Source organism: Staurois parvus, unplaced genomic scaffold, assembly GCF_062004578.1.
Source record: "Staurois parvus isolate SC_StPar_1 unplaced genomic scaffold, SC_StPar_1.0 ptg000022l, whole genome shotgun sequence".
In the NCBI taxonomy this organism is placed as follows: domain Eukaryota; kingdom Metazoa; phylum Chordata; class Amphibia; order Anura; family Ranidae; genus Staurois; species Staurois parvus.
In genome coordinates this window covers 3,620,592-3,641,739 of record NW_028317818.1, presented here as the reverse complement: position 1 = coordinate 3,641,739, position 21,148 = coordinate 3,620,592, and the positions used below count along the sequence as shown (strand labels likewise).

The 21,148-nt window shown below is 41.6% G+C and overlaps 1 protein-coding gene across 1 annotated transcript in view; it reads right to left on the bottom strand.

Moving 5' to 3' along the window:
* Positions 1–21,148, bottom strand: part of KATNIP (katanin interacting protein) — a 179,715-nt gene that overhangs the window by 93,703 nt on the left and 64,864 nt on the right. The window contains exons 11-12 of the mRNA XM_089691998.1: positions 3,162–3,356; positions 1,272–1,409 (exon numbers count right to left, since the gene is read on the bottom strand). Of these exons, the coding sequence (XP_089548124.1) occupies positions 1,272–1,409; positions 3,162–3,356 (333 nt within the window). The remainder of the gene's footprint in view (positions 1–1,271; positions 1,410–3,161; positions 3,357–21,148) is intronic.

Below are 21,148 nucleotides of genomic sequence, written 5' to 3'. Positions count from 1 at the left end.
TGCCCGGAGTCCTGCCCGATGTGCCTCTGCCCGGAATCCTGCCCGATGTGCCTCTGCCCGATGTGCCTCTGCCCGATGTGCCTCTGCCCGGAGTCCTGCCCGATGTGCCTCTGCCCGGAATCCTGCCCGATGTGCCTCTGCCCGGAGTCCTGCCCGATGTGCCTCTGCCCGATGTGCCTCTGCCCGATGTGCCTCTGCCCGGAGTCCTGCCCGATGTGCCTCTGCCCGGAGTCCTGCCCGATGTGCCTCTGCCCGATGTGCCTCTGCCCGGAGTCCTGCCCGATGTGCCTCTGCCCGGTGTGCCTCTGCCCGGAGTGCCTCTGCTCGATGTGCCGCTGCCCGGAGTCCAGCCCGGTGTGCCGCTGCCCGGAGTCCTGCCCGGTGTGCCAGTCTTTGCTATCCCGCCAGTTGCCAGACCCGGGCGGTGGAACATTTTGCCCAGCTAGGACTGTTTGGAGCGTCCTGAGGCCGCTCCTTGAGGGGGGGGTACTGTTAGGAATGGACTGGCCAGCAATGGTGGGACTCATCTGCCTTTTGATCTGCAGTACCAGGGCTGGCCAGCGGGTGCTCCCAGCAATCAGAGACTCAACCTTTCAGCCAGCTAACACCTGGAACTGATGATACTGGGGTATTTAAGGGATGGCCAGACTTGCAGACTCTGCCTTGGTGTTGTGTTTCTCTTGGCCCTGTATCCTGTTCCTGCTCTCTGTTCCTGTCTGATTCTCTGCTACCTGTCCTGATCCCTGGCTTGTTACCCTGACCATTCCTCTGTCTGACCCTCTGTACTATGCTGCTTGCTACCTGCTGAACCTGGCCTGTGACCCCGACTATTCTCCGCTTGCTCCCCCTGTACCTACCTGCCCAATTGATATTGACCCGGCCTGCCTGACGACGCTTGCTTGTATATACTGTTATCTGTGGGTGGTTGGTTTGGTTTGGTTGCACTGTGTTATGTTTTAGTATTGCACTGCGTTTATGTTTGTATTGTTAGTGTTAATAAATTGTATTGTTTATCACATATCTGAAGTCTGCGTTTCCCTGCATCAGTCACACACCTCTGGTCATACCTGGGAGCCCTGACAGGTATACTACACATTATATGTTTTAAATAAAGAAAAGTATTTCTACACAGTGAGTTACCTTTCGCTTTATATATTGCAGGTTATTAGAATACAATGCTACAAAGTAAATCTGCCTTCATATCTGAAAAAATAACTACGTGATTTAGTAGGAGCGGTAGGGCAAACAAATAATGTACTGCTGTTACTTACACCGAGCATCTTGTTATAATTCCAAATCTTCACCTTGCATATGTCAAAATCACATGACCGAGTAGGATTTCGGATAACAAAGTAAAGCTGCACAGGAGGATGGAAAGGACACATCCACATGAAATGTTCCTTTGTAGTCTGAAGGGGACAATTATAAAGCAAAATCTTTTAATTGATATCTTTATTTCATATATAAAACAAGTTACATTTATATAACTAGCAATAGGATACACTATAAATACTGTATGTGATATACTGTATATCACAGCTTCAAAGTCATAGACTGTAGATCAAAAAACAATGAATCACCTTAAATAAATTTTTTTTAATAAATCAATAGGCTTATTTTACAACGTAAATATGATAAAACCTTAAAGTGGAACTTTCCCTTTTGAGTGAAGTTACGTGTTAAAAAAGATGTACAGCTAAAGCTCTTTTGGCTGTACTCCTGTGGATCACAGGAGTGCAGTTCATTCTGCACTCCTGTGACCCGTTTTAGTTGAAGTCACTCAGCTAGTCCAGGCTGGGAAAAGATCCTGACTTCAAAGCCAGGATCTACCCCAGAGCCTGGAGCGGCACTTGGCTCAGCCTCTCTGCAATGTGCTAAGAGCCTGATCCAGCCACTCCCTCCCCCTCCACAGCCTAGCGCCCTAGTGAGTGCGGGGGAGGCATAGTAAAGTTCTCACCCTTAGGAGGTGGTGGGGGACAGATGCAGCATAGGACTGATGCTGCATCCACCTAGCAAAGTATAACTGGGGGAAAGAAAAAAGAAACCCCTACTTCTCTTACTTTTGTAAGGTTTTATCCAATTTGCATTGCTTGCATCCGTCCCATCTTTTCAACATTTGGCACTTTTTTTGGGGGGGAGTAGATAGCGGGTACCTTGTTTTGAGAGTTGGCCTTACCCCTTCTTACCCTGCAGTCTTCTGTCCCAGATGTGACCATTCACAAGGCGCAATGGGAAATCAGCTGTGAAGCCGCAAGACTTCACGCATGGCCAGTTTCCCTCAGTTAAGATGCTGGTGCCTGGATACGAAGCAGATTGAAAAAATCGGATCTGATGAGGACAGCCCTGGATCCCTGTACAGGTAATTTTCCTTATTATTCAAAGTCAGCAACTACACTATTTGAGGCTGCTGTATATGTAGCTGCTGACTTAAAATTTTTTGGTGAGAGACTGTAGCTCCTCTAAATGCCCAGAGCTCTATAACAAAATGTCTAATACTTAAAGTGCTTGTAAAGGATATTTTTTTTCTTAAACAAACATGTCTATACTTACCTGCTCTTGCACAAAGTGGCCCCAAACTTCCTCTTCTCAGGTCCCCAGCTGCCGCTCCTGGCTCCTCCTCTTCGCCAAAGTGCCTTCAAAGCGAAGCTGCTTCCTATGGGGGCACTCGTGCGGGCTCGCTCCCAAGCCCCTCTGCTGCGTCCACTGACAGACTGCGGGACCCCTGCTGATTGACAGCAGTGGGAGCCAATGGCGGCTGCTGCTGCCTTAGTAAAACCTGTGAGACCCAGAAGTGAGGGAAGAGAAGAGCTGCAGATGTGCATAACGCTGGATCGAATGAGAGCTCAGGTAAGTATAGGGGGGGGGGGGTGTGAGGGGGCCAATACCGATGCCTAAACATTTTTTTATCTAACTGCATAGAATGCATTAAGGTACAAAAAGTTTAGGCTTTAGAACCACTTTAATATAACATGCAGTACAAATGGGGATTGCAAGGAACTGTTGGTCAATACAGAAAATCTAGACTTTCCTTCGAACAAACCTTCAAAATCAACAACTGATATAATTATTTTCTAACATAACAAAGAACAATTCCCCACCACCCTCCAAGTTGTGGTATAATGTACATTTACCAATAAGAATAGGAATATTGCAGCACTCACCTTTATTTTTCCATTGACCAAACACCGAAGATCTCCAGGAAAATCAGCATTCCTTATGTCTACGTCAAGAGGGGACACATATATTTTCTGATTCTTCAAATCAAAAAACTGAACTTCAGTCAAGCCCACAAAATGGGAATTTCCCCAATTGGATAAAATTTCAACTGTAATGTATATTGCATCTTTTACGGTTGACTGGAAATTACAAAAAAAGAAAAGTACACTCAGTATTCCACACACAGCTGTTTTATTGCACTTGACATGGCATAGCAATTTCAGAGATTTTTTTTAATAAAAAATAAAGATTCTATACAGTATGCTGTTGTTGGAAAAACTTCTACGTTTCTCTTATTAAGAACACAATTCATACAGAGCCATCTACTGATAACCAACTTATTGCAATTGAAACAGATAGCACAAAGAAAGCCTTAAGCTAGCTATACACCAACAGGATTTTATTAAAAAATGTTTGTTATAAGAACATTTCCTCGATTATCAAAATAAAACTTTAAAAGCAAACAAAATGTTGGAGTAATCTTTAATGACATCCATCAAGTCATTGAATGCATGGAGACTTTTTGGACAAAAGTTTATACAGACATTCAAGCTTCACACTTTGCTTACCAATTTCACAGGTGGGATATATTGTGTCTGTTGTGGAAATACTGGTAAGCAACAAAGCATTTTCCCCCTTCCTCTACAACAACCCTACAACTGTTACATAAGGAGATATTAGTTTGAGTTGGGACAACAGCAGAGAGGACTTTATGCCCAAAAGACAAATCCTCATTTTCCAGATTATATCCAGACACTAGTGCTCTAGTGTCTTAGGCAGCAAGCTTACAGATCTGTTTCACTGGTACAGAAACATTCCCAGACCTACCCAGGAGGATGTCACGGCTCTAGTAGAATGAGCCTAAAGACCTAAACGTCTTAGCCCATAGGTAATTGTATTTTCTTTCCCTCCACCATGGTTGGAAGGAAAGAAAATCAAGAAAATCGCTCATATCCCCCATCAACGCAGTCAGTGTTGATGGGGAAATGCCTCCTACAGACCTATTGTGCTCTGCTGGTGGGTAGGTGTGGGAGTTTCGCCTTCCCGGCCAGCAGAAAACAATTACTCCTAGTGGCTACAGCCGTTGGCAATAATCATATGTAAAGAAATCTGACAGGTCGGTTGTACCTACATCGATCGATGGATCAACTTGGGTAAAATCAACCTGCCTATACATGGATCGAAATTTGGCCGGTCCTTTCTCAACCAGCCAAATGTCGATCCATGTATAGCTGGCTTTAAGGAGTTGTGATGTCACAGGGAAAGGGCCAAGAAAAGACAGTTTTGTCAAGTGGCAAAGTAGTAAATGAACTTAAGCATTATATAATACCATATAAGATACATTGCAGAGTGTATTACTTTTTGTAACAAGTACAACAGACTAAAATAAAACCTATTTAGTTTGATTAAAGCATAAAACTGTGTATAGTGTGTCACCTATGGGCAATTTTGTCTACTTTTTTTTTCTTTTGTTTTGCATATCTAGCAATTTTACAGCTTGACATGTTTGATGTCTATTTCATTGACACAGTCTCATGTTTTAAATTTGACCAAACAAAATCAGGAATCAGGTTTCAAGTGTATTTTTCACACTTGAAATAATGAAGTTTGCAGCTGTCACCTTTGGATTTTACAAGTTCCCTGCTTATTGATAATATTAGTATTGTGGAGGTTTTAAGAAGTATTCAGGCCAAACATACGCATTCCAGGGAGGACAAAAAACAAGCTTTGTCAACAAAAGGGCTAAGGCAACCCATTTACTTTAAAGTGATATTTAAGGTAATATAAAAAAATAAATAAATAAAATAACAAACATGTCATACTTATCTGCTCTGTGCAGTGGTTTTGCACAGAGCAAGCCCGATCCTCCTCTTCCTTAAATTTCATCATAAATTTAGCCAAAATGTATTTTGCTACATGTCTTTGGTAAAATAATCCCAATAAGTATATGTTAATTGGTGAATGTGAAAGTTATAGCATCGACAAACTATGGTATAGATACCGGAATTTACGCCACCTCTTGCTATGTGGCACTGCGCTAGTTTAACTGACAATTGTGCAGTCATGCAATGCTGTACATAAACAAAATGTATGTAACTTTTCCCCACAAATAGAGCTTTCTCTGGGTTTTTTTTTGCGCTATAAACAAAAAAAATATGGAAAATTTTGAAAAGGAAAAAAAAAAAAAAAAAGATATTTTCTAATTTCTGTTATAAAAATATCCAATAAACTCAAATTTCATCATGAAGTTAGGCCAAAATGTATTTTGCTACATGTCTTTGGTAACAAAAAATCCCAATAAGTGTACAGGTGAAATTCGAAAAATTAGAATATCGTGCATAAGTTCATTTATTTCAGTAATGCAACTTAAAAGGTGAAACTAATATACGAGATAGACTCCTTACATGCAAAGCAAGATAGTTCAAGCCGTGATTTGTCATAATTGTGATGATTAGGGCTTACAGCTCATGAAAACCCCATATCCACAATCTCAGAAAATTAGAAAATTGTGAAAAGGTGCAATATTCTGGGCTCAAAGTGTCCCACTCTAATCAACTAATTAAGCCATAACACCTGTAAAGGGTTCCTGAGCCTTTAAATGGTCTCTCAGTCTGGTTCAGTAGGAATCACAATCATGGGAAAGACTGCTGACCTGACTGTTGTGCAGAAAACCATCAATGACACCCTCCATAAAGAGGGAAAGCCTCAAAAGGTAATTGCAAAAGAAGTTGGATGTTCCCAAAGTGCTGTATCAAAGCACATTAATAGAAAGTTATGTGGAAGGGAAAAGTGTGGAAGAAAAAGGTGCACAAGCAGCAGGGATGACCGCAGCCTGGAGAGGATCGTCAGGAAAAGGCCATTCAAAAGTGTTGGGGACTTTCACAAGGAGTGGACTGAGGCTAGAGTCAGTGCATCAAGAGCCACCACACACAGACGGATCCTGGACATGGGCTTCAAATGTCGTATTCCTCTTGTCAAGCCGCTCCTGAACAACAAACAATGTCAGAAGCGTCTTACCTGGGCTAAAGAAAAACAGACCTGGTCTGTTGCTCAGTGGTCCAAAGTCCTCTTTTCTGATGAGAGCAACTTTTGCATCTCATTTGGAAACCAAGGACCCAGAGTATGGAGGAAGAATGGAGAGGCACACACTGCAAGATGCTTGAAGTCCAGTGTGAAGTTTCCACAGTCTGTGTTGATTTGGGGAGCCATGTCATCTGATGGTGTTGGTCCACTGTGCTTCATTAAGTCCAGGGTCAACGCAGCCGTCTACCAGGAGATTTTGGAGCACTTCATGCTTCCTTCTGCAGACGAGCTTTATGGGGATGCTGACTTCATTTTCCAGCAGGACTTGGCACCTGCCCACACTGCCAAAAGCACCAAAACCTGGTTCAATGACCATGGGATTACTGTGCTTGACTGGCCAGCAAACTCGCCTGACCTGAACCCCATAGAGAATCTATGCGGCATTGTCAAAAGAAAGATAAGAGACATGACACCAAACAATGCAGAAAAGCTGAAGTCCGCTATTGAGGCATCCTGGTCTTCCATAACACCTCAGCAGTGCCACAGGCTGATAGCTTCCATGCCACGCCGCATTGAGGCAGTAATTGCTGCAAAAGGGGCTCATACCAAGTACTGAGTACATATGCATGCTTATACTTTTCAGAGGTCCGATATTGTTCTATGTACAATATGTGACAAATCGTGGCTTGAACTATCTTGCTTTGCAAGGAGTCTATCTCAAATATTAGTTTCACCTTTTAAGTTGCATTACTGAAATAAATTAACTTTTGCACGATATTCTAATTTTTCGAGTTTCACCTGTATATTAATTGGTTTTTGTGAAAGTTATAGTGCCTACCAACTATGGTATAGATGCTGGAATTTACATAGCTTTTTTTTTTTTTTTTTTTTTTTACACAAAGCTGTCATTTAATGGTATATTTGCTCACACATGCCATGGGTATATTTGCAATTACACCCCCAAATATATTCTGCTACTTCTCCTCAGTATGGGGATATCACATGTGTGAGACTTTTTGGGAGCTTAGCAGCATACAGGAGCCCAAATCCAATGACCCCTTTGGATGCTTATACCATCACACATCACTCACTCTTCTAACCACTTAAAGACCAAGCCTTTTCTGACACTTTTTGTTCACCTGAAAAAAAAAAATCTGTATTTTTTGATAGAAAATTACTTTTAACCCCCAAACATTATATATAATATTTTAAAACAGACACTCTAGAGAATAAAATGGTGAGTGTTGCAATTTTTTATGTCAGACAGCACTTGTGCAGCGATTTAATGCACAAAAAACACAATATATTGGCTATTTGTTGGATAAAAATATAAAAGATGATGTTATGCCGAGTAAATAGATACCAAACATGACATGCTTTAAAACCATGCACGCCCCGTGCAACAACGTCAAATTACATACATTTTTAATATGTACAAGTGACGCTTTTAAAACCTTTACAGGGTACTACTTATATTTACACATGAGGTGTAGTGCTAGAATAATTGCCCCCGATCTGACATTTGCAGCAATCGCTCAAATGCATGGTACAACCAATGTTTACATACCAACACGAGGCAGACGCTTGCATATGCCGTTGCGCATGCACACGGGGGGACGAGAGTTCTTTAATTTTTACACTGTCCCTTTCATTTTTGCTTTTAATCACTTTTATTGTTATCACAAGGAATGTAAATTGTGATAGCAATAGGCAGTGACAGGTATTTTTTTCTGACAAATCTGGGGTCTATTAAACTCTAGATATCTCATCTGCCCTTAAATCATCTGATCTCACCAAGATCGGTGTGATCAGATGTTTTCCCAATTTAAAAATGGTGCTGTTTATATCTGGCAAGTGAAAAATGCTCATAGCTTTAGGTTCCAGTTTCTTAGACTATAGAGATGATTGGAGCCATTCCGGTCTCCAATCAGCTCTATGGTCAACTCGCAGAAACGCCGGCTGCATTCTCAGGTTCCCCAATAGCACAGGACTGCCCGAAAAGCTGTAGAAGATGGTGGCAGGGGGGGTCATCCCGCTGCATGTAAAAACTGAAACTACTCAAAGTTCAGTGATGTACCAGTACGTCACTCATCCTTGTTAGGCATATATGTTATGTACTTTTTTTTTTTTATGCAGCCCCTGGGCTGAATGAAAAAAAGAGAAGAACTCTCTGCCAGAAAACAGTGTGTGGTATGCCCACCATATACCACTCTGCATCTACCCACTACTAATGTTGGGTATACATGAAATGTTCTTGGGCTGAAAGAAAAAAAAAAACGAATGGATTCCTCTATTCACATTGTTCAATGTGGATGAAGAAATCTCTAACAAAAAAACTATTTTAAATATATGCCAAAGCATAGGAGTGATCCACCCACAGACCAGACCAGGCACCGAAGCTTGGACATATATGTTCTTTTTTTTTTTAAACTTCAGATGAGAAATCTCATCCAGCAGCGCTGCACAGACTGATGTATATTCTAAGAGCACACCCTGTTGCTGTCAGAATAAAAAGATCAGTGCTGCAGCTGAATGACGTTCCTGCAAAGAAAACAACAGTTAACAATAAAACTTGGCAACAGAACAGTAACTCAATAAAACAGCTTTTTTATTTTTTTAATCTATGCCAATATATATGGCTAAGCAAAAGAGCGATCCACCCACTGGCTATCCCAGGTCCCCATGCTTGGGTATATATGTTCTTTTTTTTTTAACTTTGGATGAAAAATCTCATACAGCAGCGCTACACACACACCGACATATATTCTGAGAGCACACCCTGTTGCTGTCAGAATAAACAGATCGGCGCTGCAGCTGAATGGTGTTCCTGCAAAGAAAACAACAATGGCTAACAATAAAACAGTGACTCAATAAAACAACCTTTTTTTATTATCATTATTATACAGTATTTATATAGCGCCAAAAGATTTGCTCAGCGCTGTACATTATAGGGGGCACAGTACATGAGACAATACAGTAACAAAGCAGTACACGAGGAGTTCGAGGGCCCTGCTCTTTCGAGCTTACAATTTAGGAGGGAGGGGATAGTGGTACAGGAGGAAGTGGCTGGGGGGATGGAGTGTTAGGAGGAGTGGAGGAGATCGGCTGTTAGGTGAGAGTGGAGTAGGCTTCCCTGAATAGATGGGTTTTCAGGGTGCGCCTAAAGGTGAGGAGGGTAGGTGACAGTCTGATTGATTGGGGTAGTGAGTTCCAGAGGATGGGGGAAGTCCTGAAGAAGTCCTGCAGTCGGGCGTGGGAGGAGGAGACCAGTGAGCTAGAAAGTAGGAGGTCTTGAAAGTAGTTTGGGGCAGCGTTATGAATGGCTTTGTATGTCAATGTTAATAGTTTGAATATAATGCATTGGGCAATCGGAAGCCAGTGGAGGGAATGACAGAGGGGGGTGGCAGAAGCGGAGCGGTTGGTAAGGTGGATGAGTCTGGCCGCTGAGTTCAGGATAGACTGAAGCGGGGATAGCCTGTGTTGGGGTTTGGCCCACATGACTTTTCCCTCACAAATCCAAAAATTACATGTATAGCCTGTTGTCCTCTCACAGATCTTATACATTTTGACCCCATATCTGGTACGTTTGCTGGGGAGTTAGAATGCAAGGCGGACAGAAAAATTAATGAGGGGCTCAACAACGCAGATGTTTTGCTGGCGAGTATACACATCTGCAAATTTCTGGTTAAAGTGATTTAGGAGGGGACAAATTTTGTGGAGCATATCATATTCAGGGTCACCTGGAGGACAACACAGTGTATTGTCATTGAAATGCATAAACCACATTATATTCTCATATTTATGACTGGCCATGGCAGCAGAGAACATGGGCATATGATGAATCGGGTCTGTGGACAAACACAACCGCAATTCATTTTTTTTTTTTTCAGTTATGCCCATGTTGAGGGTTAGGCCGAAAAAACCTTTAAATTCGGTAACTGTAATAGGTTTCCATGCAAATGGTCTGGCAAGGTTTGAATTTGGGTTGGCGGCAATAAATTGTTCTGCACATACTGTATATTGCTTTAAACGACAATCAATCCATACAGATATTCCATGAAAAACAGCTCCAAAAAAATCAAGGGGAGTAGTTAGATTTGCTGTTTCTACTTGAATTCTGGATTGGGCAGTGAATGGGGGAAATACGTGTGCTGCAGAATTTGTGGGATGCCAATCATGATTTGCAAGCACATCCAGAAGGACGATATGGGCTCTATGGGCCTGTGTTTGAATTCTTGGTGGCTGCGGGACACTACTTGTGCTAGCTACCGCACCAGCTTGTACTGCACTTATGGGACTCGCCATGCAACCAAGTGATACTGCAGTGCTGGTATGTAAAAGACCAGGATGTACTAGGCCGCAGGTGCTCGCCAATTCACCAAAAGGTAGAGCAGCACTAGTACTGGCACTCTGCTACATATGAGAATCATCATGCAATTCAAAAACCTCAGCAACCTGGGAACGGGGTCACGTACGCCTGCCTTTAGCAGGGACCCCTACTCCATCGTCTGAGCTATCTATCAGGGTACCACTGCTCTCTACAGGTTCGTATTCTGACCCTGATTTTTTTTTTTATTTAAATTTTTATTTATTTTCCATATATATTGCACATTTCATCATTATTCTCATACAAATTTGCATATCTTTAATAACATTTCTAACTATCTTTATTCCCATTTACCACCCCCCCCTATCTAATTTCCCCCCGCCCAAAGTTAAAAACCTCCCTCCCCCAATATAAACCCACCCACTCTGCATAATTCTATTATCCCTCTTCACACGCGAATATAGGGTACGTAAATCCTTCTATCTTTTTCACATAGTTACTTCATATATTTCACCATGAATTCTTCCCATGTTCTCCACCTCTTATAGAACAACCCCATCCTGTCTTCCTGCATATAGCACAGTCTCTCCATCTTACAAATTTGATTAGTTCTTTCCACCCAATCCTCTATCTTCGGCACCTCTGGTCTATGCCAAAACTTAGGTATCAACCCCTTCGCCGCATTTAGATAGCACCATACACCCGAATCCTTGTACTTATTTACTGATAACTCTGTACTATGTAGTAGACATACTGCTGGGTCCAGTCCTATCTTTATCCCGGAGATATTCTCAATTAATTGGACAATTATCTCCCAGAAACCTTGAATCTTTGGGCACTCCCACCATATATGATATAAGGTGCCTATTTTTCCACATCCCCTCCAGCACTCTAGTGAATTTTCCCCACATATCTTATACTCAACGTTCGGTGTAATGTGCCATCTCGTTAAACACTTATAATTTACCTCCACCTCTCTCATACTTATATTCTCGTGTATTAATCTGTATATTTTCCTTTGTTTATCCTCATCAATCTCTATTCCCAAATCTCTTTCCCATTTACCTATATACATTGGTTTTGTGTAAGTGTCTAACTCAGTGAGGGTTTTATAAATTTTTGCAGTGCCTCGCCTCCCGTCCCCTCGTGTTTCTAACAACCTCTCAAACAAATTCCAATCCTCTCTCGATCTCAACGGTTTTGGGAGGTTTCTAACAAAGTGTTTTAATTGGTGATATTTCCATTCATCTATTTTAATAAAAAGTTCCCTTTTATCCCCTTTCAAATCCCCAAGTGTTCTCAATTCCTGTCCATCCATTATGTCTCTCAGTTGGATATCTTCTTTTCTAATCCATTTCCCTGCACTTTCCTCCTTACCTGGGGGAAAATAATCCGTATTCCTCAGTGATATTAGTTGTGAGTTAAAATCCCATTTCATAAATTTAGCAATTTATCCCAAACTTTAAAAACATTTAATGTAAAAACACTTGTGGTATCTTTTAGCCCTCTATATTGTGCTGGTGCCCATATAGTTCTCTTCAAGGTAACTCCACTTAGTTCATTCTCAATCTGAACCCACTTTTTCCCCTCATAATTATGTGTCCAATCATAAATTCTCGCTAAGACTACAGCTTTATAGTACCTCTTAATATCTGGCACTCCCAAGCCTCCTCTCTCTTTATTTCTATTTAACAAGTCATATGATATTCTAGGTTTTTTATTTTTCCATATATATTTTGTTAACATCTTTTTTATTACTTTAAAAAAGACCTCCGGAATTTTGATTGGAATCATCTGAAATTTATAGAGGATTTTTGGTACGATTATCATTTTTATCAGGTTTATACGGCCAATCCAGGATGGGTTACCTCCTTCGAATCTCCTTAGTTCCTTCTTAATCTCATTTAAGAGTGTGATATAATTTAATTTATACAGGTTTGTACATGAAGCAGAAAGTTTCACCCCCAAATACTTTATCTCTCTATTTTTCCATATAAAGGGGAATTCTTTTTGTATTTTTTCTTTTTCACTATTTGGAAGGTTTACATTTAAGATCTCAGTTTTGGTTGGATTGATTTTCAAGTTTGATAGCTCCCCATAATCCTTTAAGCTCTTCATTAGAATTGGGAGTGTTATCCTAGGATTTCCCACATAAAACAATAGGTCATCCGCATAGTCGAACTTTATGTTCGACTTCCCCAATCTGCACTCCTTTTATATCTAAATTCTTCCTAATAGTTGCCAATAATGGTTCCAATGAAAATATATACAACAATGGAGATAATGGACAACCCTGTCTAGTTCCATTTGACATTCTAATAGGTTCCGACCTCTCTCCATTAACCATTACTATCGCTGAGGGCTCTCTATACAGCTTTCCTATCCACTCTCTCATTCTTACTCCTATTCCTAGAGTTTCCAGGGTATCCATCATAAAGCTCCAATCTACTCTATCAAATGCCTTTTCAGCATCGATCGAAAGTACTATTACCGGGGTATTCCCCTTCCTAGCTTTTTGGATAAGCAACAGAGTTCTTAGGCCATTATCTCTGCTCTCCCTCCCTGGGACAAAACCTACCTGGTCCCCCTGATCCATTCTGGCATAAGATCTTTTAGTCTATTTGCTAGGACCTTTGCATATAGCTTGGTGTCTATGTTCAAGAGTGATATCGGTCTATAGCTAGAGCACTGAGAGGGATCCTTCTCTTCCTTTTGTATCAGCACCACGTGGGCCTGTAAAGATTCCCTTCTCACCTCCATCTCTCCTCCCAGGGCATTCATATATCTCTTCAGTTTGGGTATTAACAGGTCACTGTATTTTTTATAGTATCTCACTGTGTAGCCATCTGGGCCCGGGCTTTTCCCCGTCGAAGTGTTCTTTAATGCTCTTATTATTTCTTCCTGTGTAATTTCCAAGTCAAGGGAATTCAGTTGATCATAACTTAACTTCGGTAGTCCTGCATTTTTTAAATATTCCCTTCTTTTCTCTCTTCTCTCATTTCCGTTTATATTTACTGGGTCTTGGGAGGCGATATTATATAGCTTGCTGTAATATTCTTTAACCTCCTTAGCGGTTTTCCCGAGTGTAGCTCGGGGTAAAATTTCTATACCACAAGCGGTAACCCCGAGCTACACTCGGGCTTACCATGCGGCACTGCTCTGGGGGTCCCTGCAGCACTTACCTTGTCCTTCGCTCCCAGGATGTGTCCCCTGCAGCGTCCCCGGCCATCTCCTCCGGCCGATGCCGGCATCCGGCTTCTGTGTTCTGGTCCCCGTGACGTCGGGACGTACGGGCGCCGCCGGCGGCGGGAAATTTAAAAAATTTAAAAAATGACATTTTTTTTTTTTTTCAATTTTAAATAGTAAAACATTGCTGTTTCATCCCATTTCACATACATATTGTCCCTAGTGCTTTGTCCTGTGCCCTGCTTGCATTTTGTCTGTTCTTTCTGCCTGTAAACTTAGAAAAGTCCATGGCGTCCAAAAAGCGTCCCTTTACGTCAAAAGCGGTTTTAGACCAGCTAGAGAACAGCGATAGTAAATCAGAACCACTTGCAGAATTGAGTGATAATGATTTGTGGGGAAATTTTCCTAAAAATTACAGCCTACAATAAAAAACTATTTCCATGCGAAAAAATGCTACCGCTTTCAGCACAAAAAATCGGAAGGAATCATACCGCCAAGGAGGTTAAACACCTCGATGATCTCTTTAGTAGAGTAAACCATTTCCCCCTTGGAGTTTTTTATTTTCTCAATATAATTTCTATTTTTTTTTTCCTTCAAAGCTCTCATTAAATATTTTCCTGGTTTATCTCCCCATTTATATCTCTCACTTGCAACTTTATTAAAGACTCTTCTCTTCTCCTCCTCCAGCAGTAGCTCTAGTTCTTCTTTCTTTTTTATCACCTTCTGTCTTATCTTTTCTGATCTTTTATTTTTATGTATCTGCTCTAACTCAGCTATTTCTTTTAACAGCCCAGTAAATTTTTCTCTTCTTTCCCTTTTCTTTTTTGCCCCAGACGCAATCAGGATACCTCTTATAAAAGCCTTATGGGACTCCCACACTGTAGCCATCGACACCTCCCCTGTCTCATTCTCTTGAAAATATCTTTCAATCTCTTCTCTGATTTTTCGATCCACCTCCTGATCCAGGAGGAGAGCCTCGTTCAACTTCCAACCTATCCCACCTGTCAATCGTCTTCTCCACCTCATTTTCAGTGAAACAGGGGCATGATCCGAAAAAGACATCGCCTCAATCTCTACTTTATCCACCAAATCTATAAGCTGATGATCTACTAATATATAATCCAATCTGGAGTACATCTCGTGTGCTTTGGAGAAGAAGGTATAATCTCTCTCTTTTCCATGAATCACTCTCCAAATATCCACCAGTTGACACTCATGGATCACCCTCTTCAGGATTCTCAGAGCTCTACCTCCCTCTCTTTGCACAGAAGATGTCGTATCCATTTGTGGGTCCATACAAAAATTCAAATCGCCTGCCACTATCAAACGTCCCTTCTTAAAGGCCATCAGTTTTCTCAGAACACCCTTCAGAAAAACTTCTGGTCTTTTATTTGGGCAGTAGATATTTACAATTGTACATTCTTGCTCTTGTAATCTACCCTTTAAGAACAGAAATCTCCCCTCAGGATCTACCTCTCTCTCATCTATCTCCAGCCTTACATTTTTTGCAAACCCTATTGCTACTCCCTTAGCTCTCTTGATTGGGGAATCCGCATAAAACCATGTTGGGTAATTTCTAGAGTACAACTTTATATTTGACTTAATCTCTAGGTGTGTCTCCTGCAGAAATACCAACGAAGCCTCCCTATGCTGTAGCTCCTTAAATAATTTAAATCTCTTCCCAGGACAGTTCAATCCCTTTACATTATAAGTTATAAATCGGAGATCTTCCATCTATCATATCTTATCCTTTCTCTCTTTTCCTATCTCTTTCTCTTCCATTATGCAGAGTGTTACCCCTAAAAACCCCATCCTCCCTATCCCTCCCCCCCTGAGATCTCCTCCCCCCCAGGCCTCCTATGCCTTCGGATCATTTTCCACCTCTGATCCCTCTATAGCGGTTCGACTCTGACAATGACCGCTCACCTTCCCCCCCCCTCCTCCCCGGTGTCCCCTTATCTATTGTTTCTCTATTTCCTCTTTTAACCAGCTGCCACTTTCCTGACCCACAACTGTCCAACGCTCCCTCCCCCACTTCCCAACCAGGTATCTCGTCTCTGCAGTCCCAATTTGTCACAAAAGTCTTCCATATCTTCCGGAAATCTTAATATAGCTGTAGTTCCATCCCTCCACCCAATTAAACTTATGTCCCGGCCCCATCTGTATTTCACATTGTGTTTTTTCATCACTTCTAGAAGGGGTTTCAGTGATCTCTTCCTTCTCAGAGTCTCTGCTGTTAAATCTGCAAAAATTTGAATACTTTTTCCTTCGTATGTAATATTTGTTCTTCCTTTAATCTTTTTCCATATCTCTTCTCTATCTCCGTAGTTATGGAGTTTAACGATTATATCCCTTGGTTTTTCTACCCCTTTTTCTTGTTGATACTTCCCAATCCTGTATACTTCGTCCAATTTAAGCATCTCCTCATCCGATTTATCCATTATGGAGATCAAAATTTTGGCAGTTAGCTCTTTTAAATCTTCCCCCTGTGTCAGTTCCGGGACTCCTCTTACTCTGAGATTATTTCTCCTTTCTCTATTTTGTTGTTCTTCCATCATATAAAGCAATCTCTTTTGTTCTTTTCTATCTTCCATTATCCACTTCTCTAATTTTGGGATGGCCTGGGCATGGGCATGAACCTTCTCCTCTATTTCCTCCACCCTAGTTAACAATTGTCCCAAGTCTTCGCGGATCATCCCCATCTCTTGCTTTATTGATTTTTCCAAGCCTTTAAACATTTCCGCCATTTCCTTTTTATTAGGTATTTGCATATCTCTTTCAAGATCTCTCGGTTCAATGCCTTCCATTTGACTATTATATACTGGGCCCAGGGAAAGCCTCGGGCTATTATCCAAGCTTATTTCCAAATCACTTTTTTCACTTATTCCCTGAGTTCTTTCTGGGGTAACATTTCCTTGTGACACATACTTCTTAATCGTACCAGTTTGGGTGTTCTTAGGCCCACTCCCTTTGATATTTTTACCTTTCATGTTGTTTTTGAAACTTTTTACTCTTATTTCAAGGAACTCCTGTTCTCTTACTCCTCCCAATCTTCAGACCCGCCCTAGGAATCTCCTATTTCTTTTGTTTTTCAGGTTGAATATTTAATGCAATGTCTTATTATAGGCACATAGGAATCTAGTGCGAGAACTCAATGTGTATAAAAGTCTGATATACAAGTCCAATGTATATAGAGTGTTAAAGAGGACCTGCAGGTAAACCCACGGTCATCACTCACCCTCCACGTTGGAACTTCACTCCAGAAGCGTTCCTCCTCTGTAATTATGTCCTCTAGTGTCCTCTTGAAGGGATTCCTAGGGGTCTCATATAACTCATATGGCTTATCTTCTCATCACATGTCTCCTTAAATTGAAGGTGGTATACAGGTTGATAGTATAATAAAGACAGGAGTAATGTGGAAGTTGGAGGATTTAGCCGTATTGAGGAGGTGGTAATATGAAACTGTTGAACTGTAAAGCTGGTATGGTATGGTATGTAGATAGTATAGAGGTGTGGGTGGATAGAGGAGACAGGACGATGGTAAGCAGCTGTGAATATTATAGTATATTATATTGTGGGGGCAATATGTTATTTACCCTGTATCTCTTCACCCTCTTGCTCAGATGTCGGGTAATCTCTCTCTCTCTCTCTCACTCTCGGAGCTCCCAGAGCTCCTCCGCGGCTTCCCACGTGTCAGAGCCGCTCCAATGCCTCGACCGTCTCACTGGCGTCTCCCTGGCAACCCTACTCCTCCTCCGAAGCCGCCACGAGACACCAGAGGAAACCACGAGGCGTCCTTCTCCCGGCTCTCTCTTGGATCCAGGCTCCGACCGTCTCCCTGGCAACTCCACTCCACCTCTGTAGGCGCCGGCGGTCGTCAGGGGATAACCCCAAGGCGTCCTCCTTCCGGCTCTCTCCTGGATCTCAGCAGCCCACCCGTCCCCGGGGCTCCGCGAGCCCTCTCCAGAGGGTGAGTTGCCGCTCACCCTCAATGCAGCTGGTCTCTCTATCGGGGCCTCATGGGGAGAATAGACGAGGGGAGGCTAACGGAGAGTGCTTGCTACACACACTCCCGAGCCGCCATAGTCAGGCTCCACCCCCCTTGCCCCAGTAACACCCCCTGACCCTGATTTTGTCAGTGAGGCTTCCCCTTCGCTCTCATCTGAGCAAAGAGTACCTAGAGTATCTTTCGCTGGAGATTTTGTCTACTAAATTTATAGGTACCTAGTGTGACTCATGGGAAAAAAGAGCACCTGGCTGTCAGGGACTGCTTGAACCACTACAAAAACCATTTACCTGCTAGTGCTAACAAAGATCAGGCCTGATCTTGCTAACCCTGCAGTTTTGTGTGCAATGTATCAAGTGACAGTGATCTATTGGCACTGCACTTGCTGGGGTGCTAGGGGAGAAGGGGGATTAAGTGTAGGGGCCAAACACAGATGCTGGCAGGTGTTGGGGCTGATATTGCTAACGCTGCATTTTTGGGGACACTGTACTATTGTGAAGGCTGGTATAGTTCAGATCTGATCAAAGATATTGATCCATTCAAACACTATACTAGTAATGGAGGGTTTTTGTGTATGTGAGCATGTTCCTGGCAATCATCAGGTTGAATCTGATGCTATCTGGGAGAGATGTTAACTGATGTGAACGCTATCTGAAGTCGCCACGAATACAGTGATCAGTAAAAAAAAAAAAAAAATCTGTACACTGTAATAATGACACTGGTCACAGGGCAGAGAAAGAGTTAACTGGGGGGGGGCAATCAGAGGGTTAAATGTGATCTAGCTGTGCTTTTACTGTCTCAGTGCACTGCTTGGACACACATCTGCTTTATTCTCTCTCTAGAATGGAACGTGCTCCAAGGAGAGAAGATTGCATCATTTCCTGTGCCTGTGTAATGTAAATACAGGCAAAGGCTGAGCTCCGATTCGGTACAGACGATGAGCAGGTCTTGGCCAAACATCATTGGCCTGAATCTAGTGAGTGATCGGGGCTATCGAATCACAGCACCGCAGGGCAGCCAGGTGCCCGTTAACACCATGGGAGCGCGGATCACACACACATATATATATATATATATATATATATATATATAAATATATATATATATATATATATATTTATATTTGTGATTTTGCTTAGGAAGTCCGCCCTGTAGTAGTAAAACTGCTATAGGGGCTGAGGAAAACTGGTTAAGAAGCTTCGACCCATAAAAAGGTACCTGAAATTCTTTTGAACAATGCAGTGCATACTTTGCACTGCTTTGTGTGCTGAAGTGCAGGTGAATTAGAATGTAAGCTCTAAGGAGCAGGGCCGTCTGATTCCTCCTGTATGGATTTGTAACTGTACTGTCTGCTCTCATGTTATAAAGTGCTGCACAAACTGTTGGCGCTAAATAAATCCTGTATAATAATAATAATAATAATAATAATAAATGGTTGCAGTTAGATATATAGGTTTGAGTGTCATTCAAAATAAATAGCAATATACATACACAAGGCATTTCTGTACACATGCATAATCCAAATTAAAAAAAAAATTATTATAAAAATAAGGCATCTCAGAACTGCCTTTACAAAGGAACACTTATCAGTGCTTATAAAATACACCTAGAGGATTTAGGAATTATATATGACGAAAAAATACAAAGACATACATCTTAAAGAGATGTTTACTGTATGTAAACCCAACACCTGTTTTTAAGTATGCTGGCATCATACCTCACTGATAAGTTTTCTTTGGCAAATTGTTTTTGTAAATCTGTTGCATGAACCTTCAGTTGGCCATTGGGCTGCCTATGCCAGGCCTAATAAGCAGCCCAACGGCCAACCGAAGAAGAAATTATGGCAAACAAAGCTGCAGCAAATTGTAAGGCAGAAGCTTAGTGTTGTCAGCATGCACAAGGAAGTGTTAATACTGGCAGGATCTTCAGACAAGGCAACAGATCTACAAAAAGTAATTTGCTAAGAGCAGAACTCCAGTCAAAATAACAATAGCCATTTAACCACTTGCCCTCGTGAGGATTTACCCCGCTTCCTGACCAGGCCATTTTTTTCGTTACGGCACTGCGTTACTTTAAAAATTGAGCGGTCACGCAACGCTGCACTCAAATTTCCCACAAACTGAGCTTTCTTTCGGGGGTATTTGATCACCTTGCGCTATATAAAAAAAATTAAAAAGACTGACAATTTTTTGAAAAAAAAACTATATTTTTGACTTTACTATTAAACATATCCAGTAAAAAAAAAATTAAAAATAAAAAATGTCATATATTTAGGCCAAAATGCATTCTGCTACATGTCTTTGAAAAAAAAAATCCCAATACATGTAAATAATTGGCTTACGTGAAAGTTATAGCGTTTACAAATGGAAGTACCGTATATATACTGGAATTTTTTTTACATACTTTTTTTGTTTTTTTACTAGTAATGGCGGAGATCAGCGACTTATAGCGGGATTGCAGCAGGCATTCCGACACTGGGGGAAACTAACTTGGTGTCACTGACATCTCCAGCGACACCAATACAGTGATCAGTGCTAAAAAAACAAACAAACAAAAACACTGACACTGTACTAATGGAAATGAGCAGGAAGGGGTTAACATGAGGGGCAATCAAAGGGTTAACTGTGTGCTGGGACTGTTTTACTAGGGGGCCGTGTGTTTGTTCTTCACTGTAAGCACACTGCTTTGTATGGCTGTGCATGCAAAAAAGTGTGCACAAGCTGACAGGGAGAACTGTTTTGTTTACAAATAGTTCTCTTCCACGTCGGAGATCCTCAGCTATAACCAGGCAACGGTGAGTAATTACTGGCCGGGGCCTAGTGATTGACAGCCGCAAATGGCGGCACGGGTTGGGCAGATTTTGCGCACCTGTATTTCTGCTATAGGGAGGACCGGAAGCGGTTAAAGTGTACCTAAAGTTCAAACGTTTCTGTTGTAGTTCTGAATAGAATGGATGAAGATTAGAACACCTGGACATTTTTATTGATGCCTGTGCCTCCCCCCCCATTAGGGAGATTAATTTTCTCTATTTTTCTGTCAACCAATATCATCAAAAGTTAAACTAAAAAGAAAATCCCAAATTTTGGGTTCACATCATAACACTAATAGAGGGGAAATCTTCCAGTGGGAACATTAGTTCTGCTGACACATAGGGACTCCCTGACTTCCTGTTTTTGGCTATGGAAATCTCCCCAATGGTATAGAGATGGCACCCCCCCAAAAGACAATTAAAAAAACCCCAGGAGTTATAACTCTCCTTTACTCTATAAAAAAAAAAAAAGTTTTGCCTTACAAGTTAACCTAAAACATTACATATTTTCTGAAAATAGAGACCCTGGAGAATAAAATGTTGGTAGTTTCTATTTTTTAATTTGTGATATTCTTTTACT